The sequence below is a fragment of the Apiospora aurea genome (assembly GCF_038362705.1).
Source record: "Apiospora aurea strain CBS 24483 chromosome Unknown utg000009l_segment0_segment0, whole genome shotgun sequence".
Lineage (NCBI taxonomy): Eukaryota > Fungi > Ascomycota > Sordariomycetes > Amphisphaeriales > Apiosporaceae > Apiospora > Apiospora aurea.
This window is the reverse complement of record NW_027117396.1, coordinates 1,306,870-1,328,000: the sequence shown is the minus strand read 5'-3', so window position 1 is coordinate 1,328,000 and position 21,131 is coordinate 1,306,870. Positions and strand designations below refer to the sequence as shown.

The 21,131-nt window shown below is 53.8% G+C and overlaps 2 protein-coding genes across 2 annotated transcripts; both read right to left on the bottom strand.

Annotated features, from left to right (window-relative positions):
* Positions 1–8,222: 8,222 nt before the first annotated feature.
* Positions 8,223–14,054, bottom strand: PG986_013518 (Serine/threonine-protein kinase RIM15; the record flags this gene model as incomplete). Its single annotated transcript, XM_066849740.1, has 4 exons — positions 8,223–8,411; positions 8,500–10,290; positions 10,373–13,501; positions 13,560–14,054. 4 exons carry the CDS (start codon positions 14,052–14,054, stop codon positions 8,223–8,225), a joined length of 5,604 nt encoding a protein of 1,867 aa, XP_066693883.1.
* Positions 14,055–19,213: 5,159 nt separating this feature from the next.
* On the bottom strand, positions 19,214–20,122 carry PG986_013517 (uncharacterized protein; the record flags this gene model as incomplete). The annotated part of the gene is made up of 1 exon (XM_066849739.1): positions 19,214–20,122. One exon carries the CDS (start codon positions 20,120–20,122, stop codon positions 19,214–19,216), a length of 909 nt encoding a protein of 302 aa, XP_066693882.1.
* Between the last annotated feature and the right edge of the window lie 1,009 nt (positions 20,123–21,131).

The following is a 21,131-nucleotide window of genomic DNA, read 5'->3' as shown; positions in this document are numbered from 1 at the left end:
GGGACGTATCTAGGACTAGTAGGGCGAGAGCCAGTGAGGTCTTTTCCTGGCGATGATGGGCAGGCAGCGTCTCTCCGACGCTTGCACGAGAAAGCAGCCAGGGTGCTGCATACTGTACACATTTGCAGGCCCCGTACCGTCCCGTACCCTGCGTGCCTGTTTTGGGCACTAGGGATGCAGAGAGTACATCCCAAATTGGCGAGGGCCTCCATAAGGAATGGGACCCTTGACGCGTTCTTGCAGCTGTGATGAATAAGTAGCATCGGGCATATCGCAGACGGAGACGCAGACGCAGACGCAGACTGGGTGCTTGGAGGGGAGCCCGGAGGGGTGGAGTGGGTCTGTCGTGCAGGCCCAGACTGGAATCAGGCCCCAGGCCTTTGCCTTTGCCTATTCCCCCCCCGGGCCCGCCCCCTCCCCTCAAGCTCCAGGTTGCCAGGGCTGGGTACCCTGGAAGGCCGGCCTATTGGCTGCATGCTGCTATGAGCCATGCCGACCAGGTGGATGGACACAGTACTAATACGGCCTGGGAGGGTGGACCGTGGGTGCACCAGCTGAGAGTCGAGACGAAAACACCCGACTGCAGCTTGTTAGCGAGCCCGGTGCTGGGCGACATGTTTGATCCGGGGCCTCGTTGGCTGAGATGCGGGCTCTTGGCTGCGAAAAGAGGATCCAGTATCACGTATCACCCTCTTGTCGGGCCATCTCATCAGTGTTCCTGACCCGACAAAACGCACTGAAGTACTTGTACGGTGGAAACAGCCCCGGGTGGCTTTTGTTCGTCCGACAGAGCTGCCTGGATAGGAATAGCCAGATCGCGCTGGGCCGGGCCAACTCCAGCCAGCACCCCGTTCTGGAAGCCGTCGGACGATGGCTGGTTGCACAAGACGAGCATCCCATATCTCCTACTTGGGAACACAACCAGCCAGCTCTGCTTATTACCCCCCCTCTGCCTGCCCTGTTACCCAGCGATGCTGATGGCTGCAACCATCAACTGCTGCTTGGCACACGTTCTGTAGATCTCCGACGTTGGAGAAGCCCGAGGAACAACATCTACCGAGGCATGTGTGCCCGTTGCGAGTACAGCCTGCCTCGTCGAGCATACAGACTGAGCACAGTAACGGTCAAAGAATCATGCACTCGGCAATGCAATGCGCAATGGGCCGAGAGGGTGGTATGACGCAGGCTCTGCCAATATCACCAAACCAAGGCTGCCAAAGGTGACTATCTGACTTGCAAGTTACAAATTTGCCCTCTCTCGTATTTTTTTGTGGGCAAAGGGGGCACCGCGGCACCACTGGCGGTAGTCAACAATAGATGGCTGGATGCAGACTCGGTAGATGGCCTAAGATGCTAAGATGCGGTCGGATCCCGTCGCTTAGGCGTTAGTTAGCAAACCACGCTACACGTGGTAGGCAAGTGGCGCTTTTCTTATCTGCTCCCTTTCTCCTTTGTACCGGTAGACCCATGCTAGATACGGTGTAAGAATGCGAGTTTCGGGCACAAAAGAAAAGTGCGGCACTTCTGCCGACGAATACAGGTAGATACTTTAGGCATTGGTGCGGTAGGACACGGACTAGGCTGCCCATCAGTCTGATTGACAGTACCCACGTAGGTACTTACTGACAGGTTCTACAGCTGTGCCGGTGCAACGTTAATATGACAGGGCACACGGAGAAGGGGGAAAAAAAAGTCTTTATTATACTTTAACGTTAACGATTGGCACCTGCTTTGAACTTGGGTAGCACGACAGCTGGATGTGCCATTCGTATCGCAGCAGGGCTTGTTCCTCTCCTAGGCCGTGTAAGCAAAAGCAAAAGCGACCGACCCAGTGAGCGCGGGAAGAGCCGAGCGTCAGCATTCCTTCGCTTCCACAAGACTTGACTCGGGCAAGCCGCCAACAAGCACCGGCGGCGGCATAATCCAGCACCTTGCCACCGCACCTGCTTGCTTGGAGTGGGAGGGAATCGGCCACATGCCGCCTACTCCAAGACATCCAGGCTTTGGTACACTGAATACCTGCGTAGGCAGGCTGTAGTTCTTTTTATCTACATACGACGCGCCTAAACTTGCATCAGGGTATGGATGGTGGGTTGTTCGGACAGATCCATGTGCATTTGACTGTCTGTCTGTCTCAGCCCTGTTGATCTGATCCTAGTCCCAGGCCCCTGGAATCCATTCGAGACCTGTGTATGTATGTACTTTTACTTCCTGCTGCTGCTGCCGCCGCCCTTCACAGCCCTGTAAAGAAACATGACACCATTGCCACGCATTTGCTACATACCAACCAACAAGAAAAGCCTCTACCGGCCTTTTCTGGTGGACACGCAATTACACCCCAGGCCAGAGACAGGAGGGTTCTATTGCCCGTCTCATCCAATCAAGAAATGGGATGGGAAAGTAAGGAGTGCAGAAAGGCTTCTCGCCAATCCCACCACTCCGTATCCTTTCAGCAGCTTCCTGGGCGCTGCGCGAACGGGGGATGCGAATTTGCGATTCTGCCCTCTCGGAATGCAGCACCGGCCTCCGCGTATCTGATTGGCCCAGATCCCAGAACCGCCCGCAGCGAGAGCGAAGCCAGCGTGTGCTGCAAGTCTTAGATGACGAACAGATCGACAAATCACACATCCCAGCAGCCAGCGCGGGCTGGCGGGGGTGCTCGGGAGAGGCTTTCCACCAACGGGCCAGGACGGAGGAAGGGTGACTCAGTCTCTAATCTCTAGTCTCTCTCCGCGGCGGCTCTGTGCCGCGTGGGCTCCGCATAAAACCTCCTGGACTGTGGCACAGAAGGCCAACGAGATGAGGTTCTATGCTGGCTGGAAGATTACAATCAATCGATGGACGGCCCTTTTTTGCCCGTGTCCAAGTACCTCTACGCATACGGCAACTTCCAGGGGACAGGCCCATACGTGGTAGAACCATTCTTCAGCATCCTTGTCCTTATTCGAAGGAACGCTCTTCCCTGTGCTTAATAGTTGTTCCCTGCATCCAATCGCGACAATAGCAGATAGCCCGGCCGATACCGTACGAGAGACACACTGTACGGCTGGTGTTGCAGGAACCGAAGAAAGAAAGAAACCCCCCCCCTGCCACTCGTGGATTCACTAGGTCAGCAACCAGCCCTTGGGCCGATGCACGGCGGCTCGATTGTGCCAACAAGCTAATAAGTATGCAAGAGAGAAGGAGAGAGAGAGCATGCGGGCGACTAATTACATGACCGAAAGCTGTTGATGTCAGCGTGGTATTTTGGTCAGATTTTGGCGTCTTGGTGTGCCCGGCAGGATTGATCGGGCGCGTTCCGTTTGCCTGCTTACGGATTATGTAGGCGTGCCTACCTTACTGTAGGTACTTGGTATGCATACATGTATGCAACGTCAGGGGAGGAAATGAAGCAAATTTCACTTGGTGCGAACACCACTAGTAAGAGAGGCTATTGGGAACAGGTTGGTGGTCCCATGGAGGTTGCTAGCGCGACAGACGGGCAGTATCATATCACGTCGTCCGACACAACCGACTACCCAGAAGTAGGGTTTTCGTACGAGACCTGCCACGTTCCGTTACCCAACCCATTGGGAGAAGCCACAGGCGGCAGAGAAGAAGAAAAATCAAGGCAACCCCCCAAAACAAGGATCGAACTCGATGGGTTGGGTATGGGTAAAAGAGGGTAAACCACCCTGCGGGCGGTCCTGGCAAAACCGTTGAAATCCCCCCGGACCCAGAAGTGATCTGTTCCTGAACAAACAAGATACAAGCCAGCCGGCTGCATGATGATGAGCCTGGGAAACCGAGAGGTAGACTGTAGATCTTGGCCGCGCTGATGATATCCATATCCAACCAACCCGCAACGATCCCACTGGTGCCCTCCTGCTCCTCTCCTGTCCGCAGCGCGTCTGCCGAGACATGACCCGGCAGTTCACAGACCGAGGCCAAAGGAGCAAAACAAGACCAAAGCGAGATGTCGCTAACGAGCCAAGCCCAACGGTTTAACCTTTCCCGCCTTGCTGAATGCAAGATACCTACATGTAGCCAGGCCCCTCGCCCTCGGTACGAGGGCCAAGAAGCCTACGGTGGCAGTGGCCAGGTCCAGGTCAGCCTGGCATTTCAGTTTCAACCCTTGCTAGGTGGTGTACCGCCGCCGGGAACGTCACTTCCAAGTCCGTCTTTGGGAAGGATCTGCCAGTGACATGCCCTCCTCTCCTGCTAAGGGTTGCAGATCTGCAAACCGCCTCTGTGCACTACCACTGTCCAGACCGGCAGTACTACTATACAGAAGCCACGATGAAATATAGCAACACAATGACGAAAGTTGCTCCTGGCGGCTTGTTCTTAGTAGATTGCTCTGTCCGAAGCGGCCTTCACATCGCATACAGGCTTGTTATATGATTACTTAATCTATCATACATAATAGAAATGCAACACAAAATCGACGGTTAGAGTAAAACATACCTACCTACATGTACTTACCTAGCAGGAATGCAGGGCCACTTTCGCTCTATGTACTACCCAAACCGCTAAGCCGACCTGAACTATAAACTACCGGCTGGCGTTAGCGACTTTTACAGTTTGACCCGGCTCGACGCAGGTACGACAAAAGCGCCCAACTCAAGAGGATCAACTGATGGTTGATGGGCCCGACGCATGGCCCTTTTCCCAGCAACCACATTCGGGCCTTTGGCACGTTTGAAGTCGCCGTTATTGGTGCTTACCCACGCAAGCGAACACTTTGCATGCATATGCCTAGGTAGGCTCTTGGTAGCAGTTTCGAAACATTCCAGAATCCAGACGGCTAGAGAATCCATGGGAAATGGCCTCGCCGTCTTGTCCGACGGCTCGGTCATGAGGGTCGGGGCATTGATAGGTGTGCCTTGCTACTTTACCAGCCAGTGCGCCAGGCAGCTCCCAGGTGAAAGGTGAAAGGTGAAAGAGAGAAACAATGCCTGCCGCTAGGCCAACCCCGTGTTTCAGCTGGTCCCCAATGTAGAGCCTCGGAACTATTTTAGACTCGTGCATGTTTGTCGGGTCTGTCTTGCGCAGACCACCACCTGCACCGCACTTTTTCACTTACAGTAGCAAAAATCGGCTTGACGAATACGCCCATTGCCATCTGCCAGGCCAATGGTTCGATGCCATGTAACTAAAACATGATCCATATATGAACCTAAACGTGAACGCGACACCGAGATGTTCTCTCTCTCTCTCTCTCTCTGTCTTTCTGTCTTTCTCTCGGTCTTTTTCAGTACCTGGTAGGTGCTCACTAATACGCCAAAACCGCGTACGGAGGGGGCACGGAGTCAGGTTCCGCTCCTTTGCCGGTTGCAAAGATGTCTCGACTCCTGGCGGGAGAGAGACGGAAAGTAGGAGAAGCATAATCTGGCTGGTTCACGCGATGCTCGAGATGTGAAACCTTGGGATGCCGATAGAGAAAAAAAAAAAAAAAAAAAAAAAAAAAGTCTGGTTCACGACGATAAGTAGGTAGCAATCACATCGCAGGGTGCAGTTGCGCAGTCCACTCAGACCCAGTCGGCGATGGAGACCAAATTCTCCATCGACTTAAAGGCATGAGCAGAATGCAACCCTCCCTCCGACAGCCTTTCTTGGGGTATCATTTTCATTATGATAAGATGGGGGTTATAACAGGTAACCCATGTCTCGGCTTGTCTTCGTTCGTCCAAGTGGAAGACAGAGACACAGAAACACAGAGACACGGTAGTCCAGGTGCCCGGTGAGTCCGGTCTGTTGTGTATGTAGTTCCAAGTACATACTGTGAGATAGCAAAGCCCGTGGCTGGGGCATATTGATTACTCTGTCGACCGTTGATTATTGATGGTTGAATCATTGGTGATCTAACCGGTTCCTCCTTGTTTCTCCGTCCTGGCAGGATGGTCGCTGCAGCCGACAGATAGTGCATATGTGATTGACTGACTGACCGGGGTGGATGGTGGATTGCCAGGCACGCCTCGTGGGCGAGTGTGTATCTGTGACAGCAGAGAGCGAGAGAGCGAGAGAGCGAGAGAGAGAGAGAGAGAGAGAGAGGGAGGGAGTGAGGGAAAGCATTGGCGATCGATCGCCTCTCTGTTTTACGGTGGAATACCAACCTTGTCGCATGTACATAGGCGTGAGCATTTCCGGCCATGGCCCGTCTACGGCGACAATGAAGACCGACTTCAGACGACGACGGGCAGGCGGGCAGGCGGGGTGTGTCACCGTGTGCGTCTTTCAAAACTTGCAGCAGCCGGCATGTAACCCAGCACCCCCCTTCACCCTCAACACCCCCATTTAGCCGTCCGGCCTCATTGGCACAGGTCGGTGATGATGATGCAGCGTCCTACAGAAGGGGCCACGTCCCGAATCCTACAGTACGCACAAAAGAATACGGCAGCACTCCCTCTCCCTCTCTCCACTGTAAAGACGCAGGTAAGACGGGTCCCCTGCCGATGATTCTTCGTGAGATCTATCAATGTAACCGACTTGGAGAGAAGAGCAAGAGTAAAACGAAAAAGAAAAAAAAAATACAAGACCCAGAAATAGCCTACGATGGGGCGGACGCTGCGGACGACCGACGACCTGAGACTGCCCCAAATCGCACCCAGATGTCAGCCAGCTTTTTTTTTCTTTTCTTCTTCTTTTTTTCCTCCCCCCCCAGGACAAAAGGAATTTGCCTGTGTGGGTAACGCAAGCATTTACTTATACCTACCTACTGTAAGAACGAGGCGCAGAATGCTTCAAGGCCAGATTGGATCTTCCTGGTAGCTTGCCTCATTTAGGCGACCTACTTATATGAGAAGCGCGCAGGGGCAAAGCGAGAGGGCGGACCAGACTGGCGGGTTGGCCTATTCTCCCATACTCTTGGGTGGATTGGAAATTGCGAAACAGCATGCTGTATGGGGAGGACTGGCGATCCGTCCTCTCAAGCTCAGTCTCAACTGGGACTCTGAGAGTCCTTCTCGAAGGCCGTTGGAAGCAAAAGCAGTTATAGACCTGCTGGCGATGAAACCTCTCTGTGTCATGGTACTAACAAGGCCTTGCTTCTTCTACTGGCCTCGTCATATTCGCATACTTGTTGATACATTAGGTACTTACTTTAGGTAGACAGGCGCCTCTCACTGTCACCCTCCCTTGGACAACCCCAGTCCCCCACCGGCCCGATTGAGAATCCATCCCACATCCGCACAAACACACACCCCGTCCAGAGCCCCCAGCTTTCCTGGGGCCAAGAGAGTTGGTCAGCCAAAGAAACCACCTCGACTCGCTCCAAGCATGGCCATCGGAGACATTGCCCGCGGTAGGAAGGTTGCGAAGCCGGCCACTTCCCTCCCAGCCAGCCAGCCCGCCCAGATCATGGGCTACTCCCTCCGTCGGACGGACGGACGGACCTCGCTGCAGTAGCGCATCCAATTCTATGGGATCCAAAAGGATTGGCTGGAAACCACGAGGCCGCGCGGGCACACGGCGGGACAGCATTCTGTCGCGTGTTTCTTTGTGTTGCCTGAAGGGTTTCGCGCAGGATCAACCTCGAACAACGGCCCGAAAGGGACGGAAAAGAATGATCCTCATTACGTTGGATGGCCAGGCTGCCAGGTACGCATGACGTTGGTCAACAGCGATCGATAGCCTGGCAGTTCTGAACCGGGCTGTGCGTACATTATACGGACACCGACGCCCAGCCCAGCAACGTCAAGGGGACCAGTCCAAGATATTCGATGCTGCCGCCCGATAATATTCTTATATTCATAAATCATGTCTCGGAACTTCCATAATGGCTATCGCTATGGCTATCTCTCAGTTAAAAACGAGTGCTGTTCTCAAGCCACTCAGACCCTACCTAGGCCTCCGTAAAACATATCGCCTTGTCCGATAAAACCTTACGTGTGAATATTGTTTCTTCGTGTGTGCAACGAAGAAATGGCTGTTCCCGGCGGCGCATGCCATCGAGAGGGGACGGCAAAGTCCTCGAGAGGGGACGGCAAAGTTCTCGAGAGTGGCAAGTGTCCACGTAGCATGCATTTCCCCGTTTTGGCACACCCGGTGCAAGTCTCGTCGTATTTGCCCAATCGGATGCTTCTCCTTACTTCATGAGAAAAACCCTGAGCTCCCAAGAGCTTTTCATCAAGTACATAAGAAACAGATGCAATCTCAGCAGGACCATGCTGTTCAACGCCTCGCTGAAAATATAAATGGAAAATCGTAAGCTGGCAGTGTGCTCCCGTACACTACCCCTATACCTAGATCACCCGCAGGACCGTATCGGACGACTTGACCGTCGGTCTAGGAGTTGGATCCCCTTTCTCCCCTTTGTCATCCTCATCCTCCTGCTCCGCCTTCTCCCCACGAGGACTGGCTTTGGATGGTTCGCTGGGGCGTGGAGTTTCGTCAGGGTCGCCGTCATCGTCCATCTGACCAGGTGCCAAAGACTCGGGTGGTGTACGCAGCACCGAGTCGTCAGGGGGACCTTGCCTCCCGGACGGGAGATGCGTTCCCTTCTCTCGATGGAGTGGCCACCTGCGTAGTAGTTTCTGGTGTGATGGTGTTATCTGACATCACCGCAACGCTGTCGTGGCTGTTTGCTCTCATCATTTCGATCCCCAGTTTGGAGCTGGGTAAGTTGGGTTTCCCACGGTGGTTGTTGCGTTCCCGGTCCCGACTTGCTCCCAGCTCTTCGTCCTCGTCGTCGGCAGAATCACTGCCTTCTCCTCGCCGTTTTTCCAGGTTCTCTCGCCTGGACCTCAATTTCTCCAGTGAACGCCGCGTCATCGGCACAGTGGACTGTTCCATCTGAGCTGGAGCCGACTGCTGTGACAAGAGCGGGGCGGGCATGTCAGAAGGACCATTAGAGTCGGGTACAGCCTCCTCCTGTGCGATCCCAAGGCCGTCCCAGTCGCCGGTAGTTTTGCGACCTATCACGACAGGAACATCATCGGTTGTGGCAGATTCTGAATCTCCGAACAAGCTCGAGCTGATCGAGTCCTCCCTGCTTGATCCTCTAAAGCTACTACTAGGATGCTGGGCGTAGCCCGAGGAGCCCGAAGTTGGACTGTCTTCCGAACGTAATCTTTCAAGTTTGAGCACCGATGGTATCGACGCTTGGTGATTGGTTGGGGCACCGGCCGTCACCTGGCTAGGAGAAGGCGGCTTCCACTGGCAGAGGTTGGAGAGGACTTCAATCAACTTGGAAGAACTGATGGGCTTCTCGACGAGTGAATCGAAGTAGTGGGGAGCTTGCAGCTCCTTCAGGTACGCCGTAATGGCTACGATAGGAGTATGGGAATTGACATTCTTAAGTTCGCGCACCATTCGGGCAAGATCCGCACCGCTAACCTCGGGAAGTTTGAACTCGGTGAAGATTATGTCGAATTTGATCTCGCTCATGGCATACCGAACGGCTTCCGAGCCAGTGGATGCTGAAATTGTTCTACAGCGCAGCTTCTCGAGAAGCTTCTCCATGACCATTCGTGATACCGGGTGATCTTCGCAAATCAAGACGTCTAGAGATCGGAATGTCGGGCTGTCGAGGTTGATAGCAGACATCCGCCTTGAACTCTGCCGGCGTCTTTGGACACGAAGCAGGGCATTTGCTTTCTCACCCTCGTTATCGGAAGAAGAAGGTGACATGTCGAACACCTGGCTTCGCCGATTCCGATGATGAGCAAGCAAATCAGGCGCCACCGGACTACCCTCTTGAGAGCCAACAGTAAGAGACCTCGACCGAGTCGAAGAATTGCTCGTCTTCCGTGGTGTGTTGAGAGGCTTCTGCGGGGACGACAGGGCTAGTGGTGGTGGAGCACCCCGACCCTTGATGGGAGAGGGAGCAACAGATGTAGCTTTCTGCACAGCAGCGGCCGTTCGCGGAGAGTCAAGAAAGCTGCCAGGCTGTAGTGAACTGGTAGATTGTTGGGAAAGGCTCGATCCATTGCTGGAAGGCTTCCGCCGGCTATCGGGACTTTGGCCGGCGACGAAGGAAACGAGCAACGGCGATGATGGCTGCGAGGCACGGCTTGGAGATGAGCCCGCCTGGCCAACACTAGAAGGCGAAGCAGGACGATGAGTCGCCTTAGCATTGGACAAGCTTCTCTGTACAGGCATGGAATGGACAGGGCTGCCATCAAGAGGGGGAGCTGGAGAAGTTGGGTTGTTTGACCCACCCGGGCTCCCGCCAGACCGGTGTTGAGCCGCCATGGCCTGGGCTTTCAGCTGCTGGATCACGTCCTTGTTGGCTTTCTCCAGGACCGTAAGATTTTTGAAAGCAAATGTCCCGAAATCGTCCGATGCCATCGGTTCGCTGAGTCTCCGGCTCTTGAGATCGCGGATATGAGGGGGGGATGTGCAATGGCATTAGACCACGCTTGATCGAGTTGACGTGAACCTGAGAACGCACACGAGATAGCGCATCGTGTGGCCGGTCCGGGTAATCAGGCGTGGGCGCAGAAGGGGGTGTGGCTTGGTCTTCAATCTCTTCTGTGAAGGCCTGTAAGGTAGCGCCACGAGAATCGAAATATTCCGTATCTTCCGGGTTCTCGGGCTGGGGCACAAATTGAGCCTCGTCCTGCAGTAGTGTATCCCAGCCGACGCCTTCAAACCAAGCATGGCTCCTGATCTCTTCCCCGCCCGAGGCAAATTTTTCGTCTCGGTTGGAGCCAAGACGTTGTCGAGGGTCCATACAAAGTAACTTGTTGATCAGGTCTTTCGCTTCTGGGGAGACGTCGAAATCGGCCTCGTCCGGCCACATTATTTTACGTGCAAGGATATTCTCAAAAACATGCTCTGCCTCGCTGGCGTGGAAGGGGGGAATCCCGTAGAGGAACTCAAACAAAATACAGCCGACTGACCACCAATCACTGGTTTCATCCTGTCTCCCGCCGTTGATGGTTTCCGGGGCGAGATAATCCGGAGTGCCGACAAATCGTCTATTCGTGTCCTCGGGATCGAACAGGGCCATAGGCGGGGGCATCATACCTGATTGCGGCGGCGTATTGCGGTGGTGCTCGCTGCTGTGAGAAGTCACTGGCTGCAAGGTTGGGAGATCTGGAGACGCGACGCTCGCACAATCGCTCATTTCCTCATGCGGAGATCTGACGCTAGACTGCGACAGCCTCGAATGCGCCGCCTGGATTGTGTGGTTGTCATTCAGCGAAAAGTTATTCATCATGTGAGTCAATGTTTCGCTGCCACCACTGTCGCTACGCTGGCCCGAGATGCGACGGGGCTCCTGTTGAAAGGACCCTAGACTGAAGTATGATGGTTGACCGAGGTTAACACCCATATCCGAAGGGGTCATTTGAGGCGTAGTGCCAGGTGAGTGGTGCGGAGCGTATAAATCCATCGATGCAGATCTCGACGAAGCTATCGAAGTAGATCGAGCGAAGGGTCCAGATTTCAACAGATCAGGAGTTTGTTCCGGGTTGCTGCAGTTTAATGCTCGCTTCTGTCGCCCAATGAGTCCCATTCGCGACAGACCAAAATCCGTCAGCTTCAGGTGTCCCTTCTGGTCGATCAGTAGATTGTCGGGTTTCAAATCACGATGGATGATGCCGCGGTCATGAAGATGCTCGACCCCAAGTATTACTTCCCCAAGGTACTTCTTCACCCAATCCTCGGGAAGTCCTCCGAGCACCTTGATAAGGGAGGCACAATCGCCACCGTTGAGGTACTCCATGACAAGGTAAAGGTAGTCTTTGCTCGAGAACGTCCAATAAAGCTTTGCAACGAACTCGCTCTCCCCTTGCCACATCATGATAGCGCGTTCGGCCTTGACATTGGTGACCTGGTTCTTGGCTACCATGTCGGCCTTTTTAAGGACCTTGATGGCAAAATATTCGCCGGTCGACTTCTTTTTAGACAGATAAACACTGCCAAAGGCGCCTTTGCTTATCGGTTTAATGATTTCGAAATCTTTGATAGAAGGGGGTACCGCACGAGCCTGGGGGGCGGCGTTGACGGGGTTCAACCGAGGTGAAGGAGGATGCCGGTTGATAAATTCGGGGAAAGCGGCAGACGACTGTCTGCGGTGATGATGCGGCACCGATGCCGGAGAACCAAATTCACTATGGGGTAACATAGGAGAGGCCTCCGGTGAAACGATGCTGTCTTGCGAGTGCTGGAAACTCCTGGGCTTGAGAATACGCAGAGGAGACGATGGCGGGGCATTTCGGCTCGGTGATTCTTGGCGGTGAGGTGATGACGCGCCCGGTATTATGAGGCTTCTCCTTTGTTGTTGTCGTGAGCTTGTAGCACGCCGCAGCCCACCGAACTCAGAAATGGGAGAATCGGTCCGGGGTGGGCGGGACATAACCGAAGAGGATCTCACGCTTCCCTCGCTTTCCCCCGCATCGCTCTCAAACATGAGGGACTCGCGGCGAGATTCTCGAGTCTGGCCAGCGACGCTCAGCCCACCGCGCAGTGATCTTGGCGTCGAGCATTCCCTCGGACTACTTGACCTAGTGGATCCAATAATGGAGGACGGACGCGGTCTGTCGCCAGGTTCTCCAAGGTCTGCATGCTTTAAAGCCAGAACTAGCGAGGAAGGCGCATCAAACGACCCGGGGAATATGGGTTCTTCCGCTGCAGCTGGTGTAACTTCGGATTCTTCTGATAAATCTTCGCCTTCTGTCGAGTCACTCAGGCGTCCGGCGGCGATTCGGGCAGCCTTGCGCATGGCCTCATCGATACAATCCTGCACAAGAACTGCAAATTCGACCCGAATTCGTTCCGTATACTCAAGGATTCTGCGGTATCGAAATACGGCCTCGACCTTTTCCTTTGCGACTCTTTCGGTATCTGCACAGAGGAGTGCTAGCCCCTGTTCTTGTTCTAGGGTATTTGACCCGGGAGACTGCCACTGGAGTACTTGGGAAATGCGGGATTCCGACTGGGGCGATTGTGTCCGAAACTCGCCAGAGCCTTGTGACCCCGACTCTTTGATCGCTGGTGTGCTAACTTCTATGGAAGTATCACACAGGTCGAGTAGGAGTTCAACGATTCGTGCTTGTGGTCGGCGGACGGCAAACGACCGGGAGCGATGGTGGCCAATGGTACCCGAACGATCCCGCGATGAAGCCGCGGGCGATGACGTTCCCGGGGATGAAGTCGTCGAGGTGGGACCAATGGACAGGCCCTTATATTCGGCAGCGGGTAGAGTTGCTTGCTGTTCGCCCGACATTGGCCGCGCTTTACGAGCCTCGAGGGCGTCAAGTACTTTGACGATTGAGTGGCGATGCTCAACGAGGTTCTCCTGGGCCATCTGAACGTCCATCTCGGCCCGGTGCTCCTGAAGGCAAAGATCGGTATGTTTTTCGAACCACCATGGTGGAATTTGGCGCTCGCAAATACGACAGAGGACAGGCAGCGGTGGTGGGTGGTTTTCAGGATCATCGTCCCCAGACTCCGCTAGCCTGGTCAAATAGCTTGCCAGCACTTCGGCACCAGAGCCTAGGGAGTCTACTATAAGCGGAGGAAGATCGATCTTGACTTCGCGGGGTGCAATCCATGGTCGTATCATCCACATAGTCTATGGACATGTTAGTTGTGATATCGCAGCAAAATATGTCTATACCCCCACGGCTTACATGGCTCTCCCCGCCCGTAGCACGGTCATAGACCATAATACCTTGGGCTTCCAGTTCCACAGTTGCCGGTTCATTCTCGCTATTCTCTGGTTCACCAAGCTCGTTGACTGTAATCAGTTTGGACAAGGGCCCTAGGTAGACGGTAAAGCGTATGAAATGACTCCGTGAGTCGTCTTGCTTCATGTAGGCGATGGCATCGGCAAAGACGCCTTTGTCATCGCCAATAATGAGGTCGGCAATGGGAGTGCCTCCGAGCGTATCTGTTTGAGTGCCTATGACATCAACCCACGAAGGGCTGACCCAGCGTATGGTGCCGTCGAGATTAAGGTCTACTATGACATTGAGAGTCTGCTCTGCCGCTTCTCGAAGCTCTTCCCTTTCTTCTCTTATACCCTCGCTCAGCGTCCGCTCCATAGCGCTGCCGGCAGCTTCTGCCCGCCGCAGCGAGCTCACTGCTGGCGGGGCCAGCCTGTTAGGGTCTTGGACTCGATCCATGGTTGCGGCCCCAAGGATGACGGCAGCATCGGAGGAAGGTGGTTATTGGTATAGTTTGGATTGTTAGGTGCCTCGGGGGCTGCCAGTCGGGTCGCCGTTAGAGGGAGGGATGTTGTATTCGGTGGATCGACCAGCCGGGCGTTGCAAGTACGTGAATGGTCAGTAACGACGTCCTGGCATAAAGCCAGAGCTACAAACTTGCAAAAACCCGAGGCATGTCGGTAATGCGGCGGCAATGGCGAGGAAGAGGCTCAGGTCAGGCCACCGGATCGAACAACAGAGTATGTGGTTCGATGGTCAAGGGTCTATAACTTGCAGGATTGTTCCCGAACAGGTCAATGGGCAAGGGCGCGCAGGCAGTCAGGTCAACGAGGGAGCCAAGCTCAGAAAGGGCGAAAGAAAGTGCTGCCGGTTTGGGTGATTTGGAGAAGAAGTACAATGCTGCCACAGAGAATCGTATGCGCCTGGAGTTTGAGGTGGGTGGTTGGAAGCAGGCCCACGTTTATTGTGGTATTGTGTTGACGGCAGTGGGAGGAATTGAGCGACGGGACGTTCCAAAGGGACTGTCTCTCGCTCGCTCGCTCGGTTATGCTATGTGTGGGCAAAGGTGCAAGGACTACTAGCAGTAAGTAGGCAAAGATGGGCAGATCCAGTACAATTACAGTAACAATGGCAGAGGCAGGTAGGGTAGGTTGGTGATCAATGCCTCGTCTTGGAACGGGCATGCAGAGAGAGTTGGGAACAGTCTGATCGCGGGAGATGGCCAAAGGTTAAAAAAGAAAATGTAGAAACTTTGCTCTGCATCCCGCGTGTCTGGTGGTGCTTTTGGTGTCTGTTTGGTGTTTTCCCCGTCCCAGTGTCCCCGTCCCAGTCCCAGTCCCAAGCTCCGGCTGGGCTGCTGCTCTGCTTTCCTGCCTGTGCTTTCCAGCTAATAAGGCCTGCCTGTCCTGCCATTGATCCATGCCTGGCGCTGCTCTGAACGACCCCCCCTGCTAGGCATGCTGCTGCTGCTGCCGCTGCTATGGTCTCCACCAGAGGATCCTGGTCCCAGCCTAATAGGTACCTAGTGCCTGTTGATTGGGCTATTAGTGATCGGCTTTCTGGCTCGTCTTCACGCTTCACTACCACACAACACACGCAGAAGCTTAGGTCCCTACAGTACCTGCACTGGGCACTCACTCAGACACACGCACTCACTCCTTCACTCGCTCACTAGCCAACGCCAACCTACCTCGCCCGTTATCAATCACCCAGTTCTCCTATATGTACATCATATGCATCCGTCTATCTGTCGCCTGCCTCATGATATAGCATGGAAAGTGTAAGCTTACTCCGTGGAGGTCTACCTGCATAGGATGATCACGAATGTTTCTGATGCGCTCTTACCCACTCCCGCCATGAAACACAAATCCCAATGGCGGCCGACGTGCGTCAAGACCACTGAGACCTGCAATCATGTGGTGAGCGGCGGTAGTGCAGCCCGTTAAGTAACGTGAAGAGCTAACCTACCTGCCCTGCTGCCCTTCTTTCCATCAAATGTTACGTATTCGTGCTATAAAAAAGGGCCAACTCCACAAGCGAGCATGTGTGATGCAAACAGCGCGCCGGATCCCCACCCCTGGCCTGGCGGCTTCTCTCGTCTGCAGGTGGTAGTGCTACTGTCCCAGCCTGTGTAGGCCTAGACAGATCAATTGGCCTACCTACATGTACAATCGGACAGCAGCCCCTGCTGTAAGCTGCTGCGTGCTAGGCGATATTGAGACCGGCAACCCAAAGTGGGCTTTTCGGGTTAGGTTGTGAGGCAAGTGCACTGCACTGCACTGCACTGCATTGCTCCCTCTAAAATGAGCAGCTCATAATATGCTTGAGCTTCCTCTGATATAGATGTTGATGGAGGGATGCGTGACTCAATGCAAGATATGGCATCCCATTGCCCCGAGTAACGAGCTGCTGTCCCGTCCAGCCCGACTTGTCATCCCTGATTCTGATTGGGCCCAGCGAATGAAAAGGGATGCGAAAGTTCGTTCATTAATACATATGCCACGCATCCGGATATACGGTTGCTGTCGAGCCTCCCCTGTGTTCCGGTGTCTTGAACTTCCAAACTTTGCCTATAGGATACAGCCAGTTCAGTATGGCCTGTTGCTGCTGCCCGTCCCTCCAACATATCTACATGTACATATTCCGGCATGCACGTACACGCCTATAAATGGCACGCGCTGTCGCTTGGCATCAGTTGAAGACGTCCCATTATTGCTTTACCTCCCGCCTGTATAATGACCTCAAGTACATCCTTTCCTTCCCTGCCAGCCGACGTGTTTTTTTTCTCTTCCTCTTCTTCTTGCATGGGCGGGCTACGGGTACACACGATCCTCTAGCAGCGATCAGGTAGAATTGGAGCAGCGGGTCTAGTGCCTCCTAACATTATTGATTATGCGCACCAGGAATCGAAATCAATGGATATATCTGCGAATACGTACGTTAACGTTGATACGGCGGCCGCTAACACTCTAGTCCTTCCACGTGATCGTGTAAAAAGATCGTGCAGAGAAAGCTGCTGCTGAACGCCGGCGCTGCGGCAGGGGTGGTTGGCCCAATGGGAATCCCGTCCAGATTCCCCAATCCACTTGACGCAGTGGGTGGGGCCATTTGTTTATGGTGGGTGTGCACAGGCAGTAGGGAAGTTGGTTGCTGCTCAAGGAGAAAGAAAAAAAAGTTGTGCGGCAGTGTATGTAGGTATGTAATGTAATGGATGCGATTGCAGGAGGACACTGTATCCGAGTAAGTAGGTAAGCTTTAGCTGTACCTAGGCACATTCTGTAGGTGGGCACATGAGGAGGAACTGAGCTATTCTTCTATTGTTACTACATGCGATATATCGGCTTCATCAGCTGTATTCGCCTGGCCCCCCCTGTCGGCTGTCGCGTCCCATCTTACGCCGACAAACAACATCGATATATCCATTCCCATCGTGTACGAGAACTGTATGGGGGGACAGCTCGCGGAGGAGAGACGGAGAGACGTCGGGTCGGAAGAGCCGGTGAAGTGGGCAACAGAAGGATTGGCCCAGTGACATGTCGCACTCCCCCCACTGTCCAAATGTTTCTCCTTACCTTCCCAACCAAGATTTGCCTAGGCTAGCTAGGCCAAGTATAAGAACGTGCCTCCTTCAGGGGAGGCGAGAAGCACAGCTGCACAGGAGGGTTTCCTACGTGGCAGCCCAGCGTGGGTCAGATCTCCAACTTTCCAGGGTGTGACCTGACTCTGCTTGCTGATGGAATTGCCGATGCTGCAGCTGCTGGGCAAGGGTAGGGTACCCTTTTGAGGTTGAACTGAACCAAACCGAATGAACCTCGTTCCCATGCCAATTCGCTGTTGTGAATTTAATACGACTTTTATAGCACACACACTCTCTCACACACATGCGCATCCTCTACTCGCCAATGGTTGCTAGCTCCGATCAAAGTGCACGTAGCATACTGACATCAGCTTGAGGCAGACATTGGGGGTTTCTGTCCCAAAATCGGTGACCTAGGCGACGTAGGACGTAATTTGAACCGAGCTGACGATCTGGTTCCATCTCATACTCGTACCTACCAGCCAGTACACGCTGCCTTTCCCAAGCATGCGAAAGACTCCTCGGCTAAAAATACCTACCATCATTTGAACCTTCTTCTCTGGCCTACACATACCCCAATGCTAGCTGAGTATGTATACACGTACCAAGTAAACGATACTGCAGCAATACAGCAGCCGCGCTCGTCGAACAAGGCGGTTTCGAGCCGTTGCGCCAACCCACCGTTGGCACCCCCCTCCCCCGCTAGCAAGTGTTCTTTCGGGAGTGACACGATTGGTAATGGCATTCGTCAGATGCAGAAGCTATGTATAACCTATTTTCAGATCGACCTTCCAGGATACTGATCTGTCTCTCCAGTTTCGTTCCACATGTATCAAAACGACGAGTGGGCACCAATCACTGTGAAAAGCCGCTCTCGTCCTAGCTGCCCAGTGGTTGTGTACGTAACCCACGGTAGAGGTAGGTACGAATATATTGAGTCTATAAGATGATGATGGTAAATATGTAGTCCCAAGCAATGAGGCCTCGCTTACCCATCTTATGCATTACGCACCCTACCAATCATGCGCGGACTTAGTGCTGGCCTGGTGGGCTTGGGATAGCACGACAAGCAACAAGATCATGGTGGCCTTCCGAAACCCCTGCACGAGTAAGAAACGACCTGGTCGCATATCACAAGTATCAAAAAGCCGGGGAGTTGCCGCGCAACGACTCCGGTCATTATGCTCATCAACGACGTGCTACTGCGATCCTACGAAGACCTGCTTAGCTCGGTCAGATGAGGAACACCCATCCAGGTGAACTTTGTCAATAGACACGCAACTGGTATCTCGCCTTGCATTAGTGATGGCTGCACATGATGTATTTGCTGCCGTATCCTGGACACCGCCAACCAATCCCAGCATCGCAGGTTGCCCCTCGCATCCCGAGCCTTTTCATGGATAACCGACCGATAAACAAACCCAGACACATACACGCGACCCTTCGTCAGCCGGGTCTGCAGCCGGTCTGACGGTAAGATATATTACTGACCCCCTCATCTGAAGCATTTCGAAATGAACCTGGGGTTTTCCTATATATGCAGGCGCGAACAAGCCGGACAAGTCGGTACGGCACAACCGCTTCTTAGGCCCCGGGACAACGTATAGGTCGAGCCATGACGAGGAGAGTATTATGTGAAATGCACCATGCGGGCATCGGACGATGCCTACTCCAGCACTCGTCGGCTATCGTTTGATTGTGAGGCCACTTTCCCCAGCAGCCCAGGGCTCTACCGGAGCACAAGCCAATCGCGACCGTATGTAGCAGATCAAGCAATTGGATGCGCCTGTTTACCCGCAGTAGACATTTCTGGAAATCCTATTGCGTGAACTGTATAGTTACACAGCGACGAACGGGTTCCGGCAGGAAGCTCTCTGGAGTCATGCGACAGACCTGGCCGATAATTTGTCGAGTTTAGGCAAACCAGTTTGCCAATGCCGGATGAAACGTGGTAACTTTCTTCTGCCACGCTAGTTGTACTCGAGCATCTGGGGCTCTCTTTGAGGTGGCAGTCTTCGTGCGAGGATGCTACAGCCATAGTTCACTTGGACCACTCAAGCCGTTGCCGTTCTAACCAATTGCCCTTCTCGATCCACCGTTGCTCTATCCATTTAACAAGCTCTTCGTCCGTATGGGGTAGCTCCTCGAGTGGAAATCGTCGTGCGTGGACTGCAAACTTGTAACCGACCCCCTCGGAGATGCTGGGGAGGCTCAAGGTTTCCCAAATGTTCGGTGCCTCGTGGAATTCGTGTCCGCGCTGATAGGCAATTGTGAGGTCATATACGGCTTTGACGTGCGGCGCTTTTCTCAGATGCTGCACAGTGGTGACGAACCCTTTTGTTCGGGGGTATAGAAGATGCTGGGGCAAAGGCCGGTCGTTCTCTTCACACCAGATCTTCGCCTCGACGTATTTCTGTTTCGTGAATCGAGTAGCTTCGCTGAAGCTGATCAGCCAGGTCGGCCACTTCCGCCCAACGATTCCGCCGAAGACTCTGCTGAGCTCTTCTTGGTCCCTCATCCAATTCCTGGTGACCATGGGCATGCCGATGACCCATATCCCCCAGCCGAGAAATGGTACCGCCCGAAGCTGGATCTTGGCAAACCATCGGCATCTCCCGAGCATCTCTGCTTCCATTGCTAACTTCTGGATCATGTAGAAGTCGGTCCAGGACACATGGTTGCAGATCACGATGGCGGATTCCCCGCTGGGCAAGCGGTCGCCCGAAACGGCAATCTCTGCGCCATTGATGCCCTCAAAGATGGCCTGAACCCAAGCCCATACTGAATAGGCGATGCGGGAAGACAGCTCGTAGACAAAGTCGGGAGCGAACGCTTTGATTGGCAGTAGCAGGCAGAGAACCAGGTCAGCCGCTCCCAAATAGAGCACCCATGGGGACACGATGAGGGCGCCTCTCAGGTGCGAGAGCAACCCTCCAAACTTGGCGGCCATCTGGGTAAAGTAGATATCGAATTATCGCTGGCCTTCTGACAAAGATGGACGAGCGAGGACCCGGGGAGGCCCTTGGATATTTTTCTTGGGATGCGTGCTATACTTGTACTCGTAGGATGACAGTTGTGCCCAAAGGCCAGGGAGGAAGTTCGTTGATGTGCAGCAGCAGTTCTGGCCCCGCTTCCGACTGTGTATCAGCCAGTCTGGGCTGGTGCTCGTGGGTTTACTAGCCTGCGGTATGAGCCCACCGAGCAGTGACCGAGCCTCGGAACTGTTGGGCGGTTAGCCCCAGGCCAGACAGAGAGGTCCTCGGTCCAACCGAGTGCGCAGAGAAAGCAAAACGCCAGATGGGTGGAATGGCTCGGGAGTGTATTGCTGCTGCCTACATTATCTTTTTGTCCCTCATTCGGTGGCGGGACGGGAAAGTATAGCCATCTTGAGCCGACTGTCATCTGTCAGCGAGAGCCGCGATACTTTGCTTAGCGTGTTTTGCATCGAGGAGAGACCCACCGGCCGGGCCGTACATTCACGTTGTTTGTTAGGGCAAGTAATTCGAGATAATCCATTTGATCTGAACATACATACCAGACATGTGTACATTGCCAAGCGGCCTAGGACACGCCGGGAGTTGCGGAAGGGATTAGACTATGTAGGTGCGCACATCCACGACGTAGGTGGAAAGGCAACATTGGAGGAATTGTGTATGCAGGCCAGCTTCGCATGATAGAAGCCATCCCTATGTCCTACATATGCCTTGGCGGTTGCCGGGTTGCTTGTGTGTCTTGAAACCACATGGGAGTTTGTGAAACACGTTCTTAATCCTATCCAACTTCGTCCGTCCTTCTTTCAACTACCTGTCTTCTTACCTACCAGCCTACGGAGGTACTTCACAACATAAACACAGATCGGATAATGACTGTCACCCTCCCAGTGCCAATAAGGTATGCAATACCTATACCAATACATCAAATATCACCACCTGAGATTTGGTCGACATCTTCTACTGCAG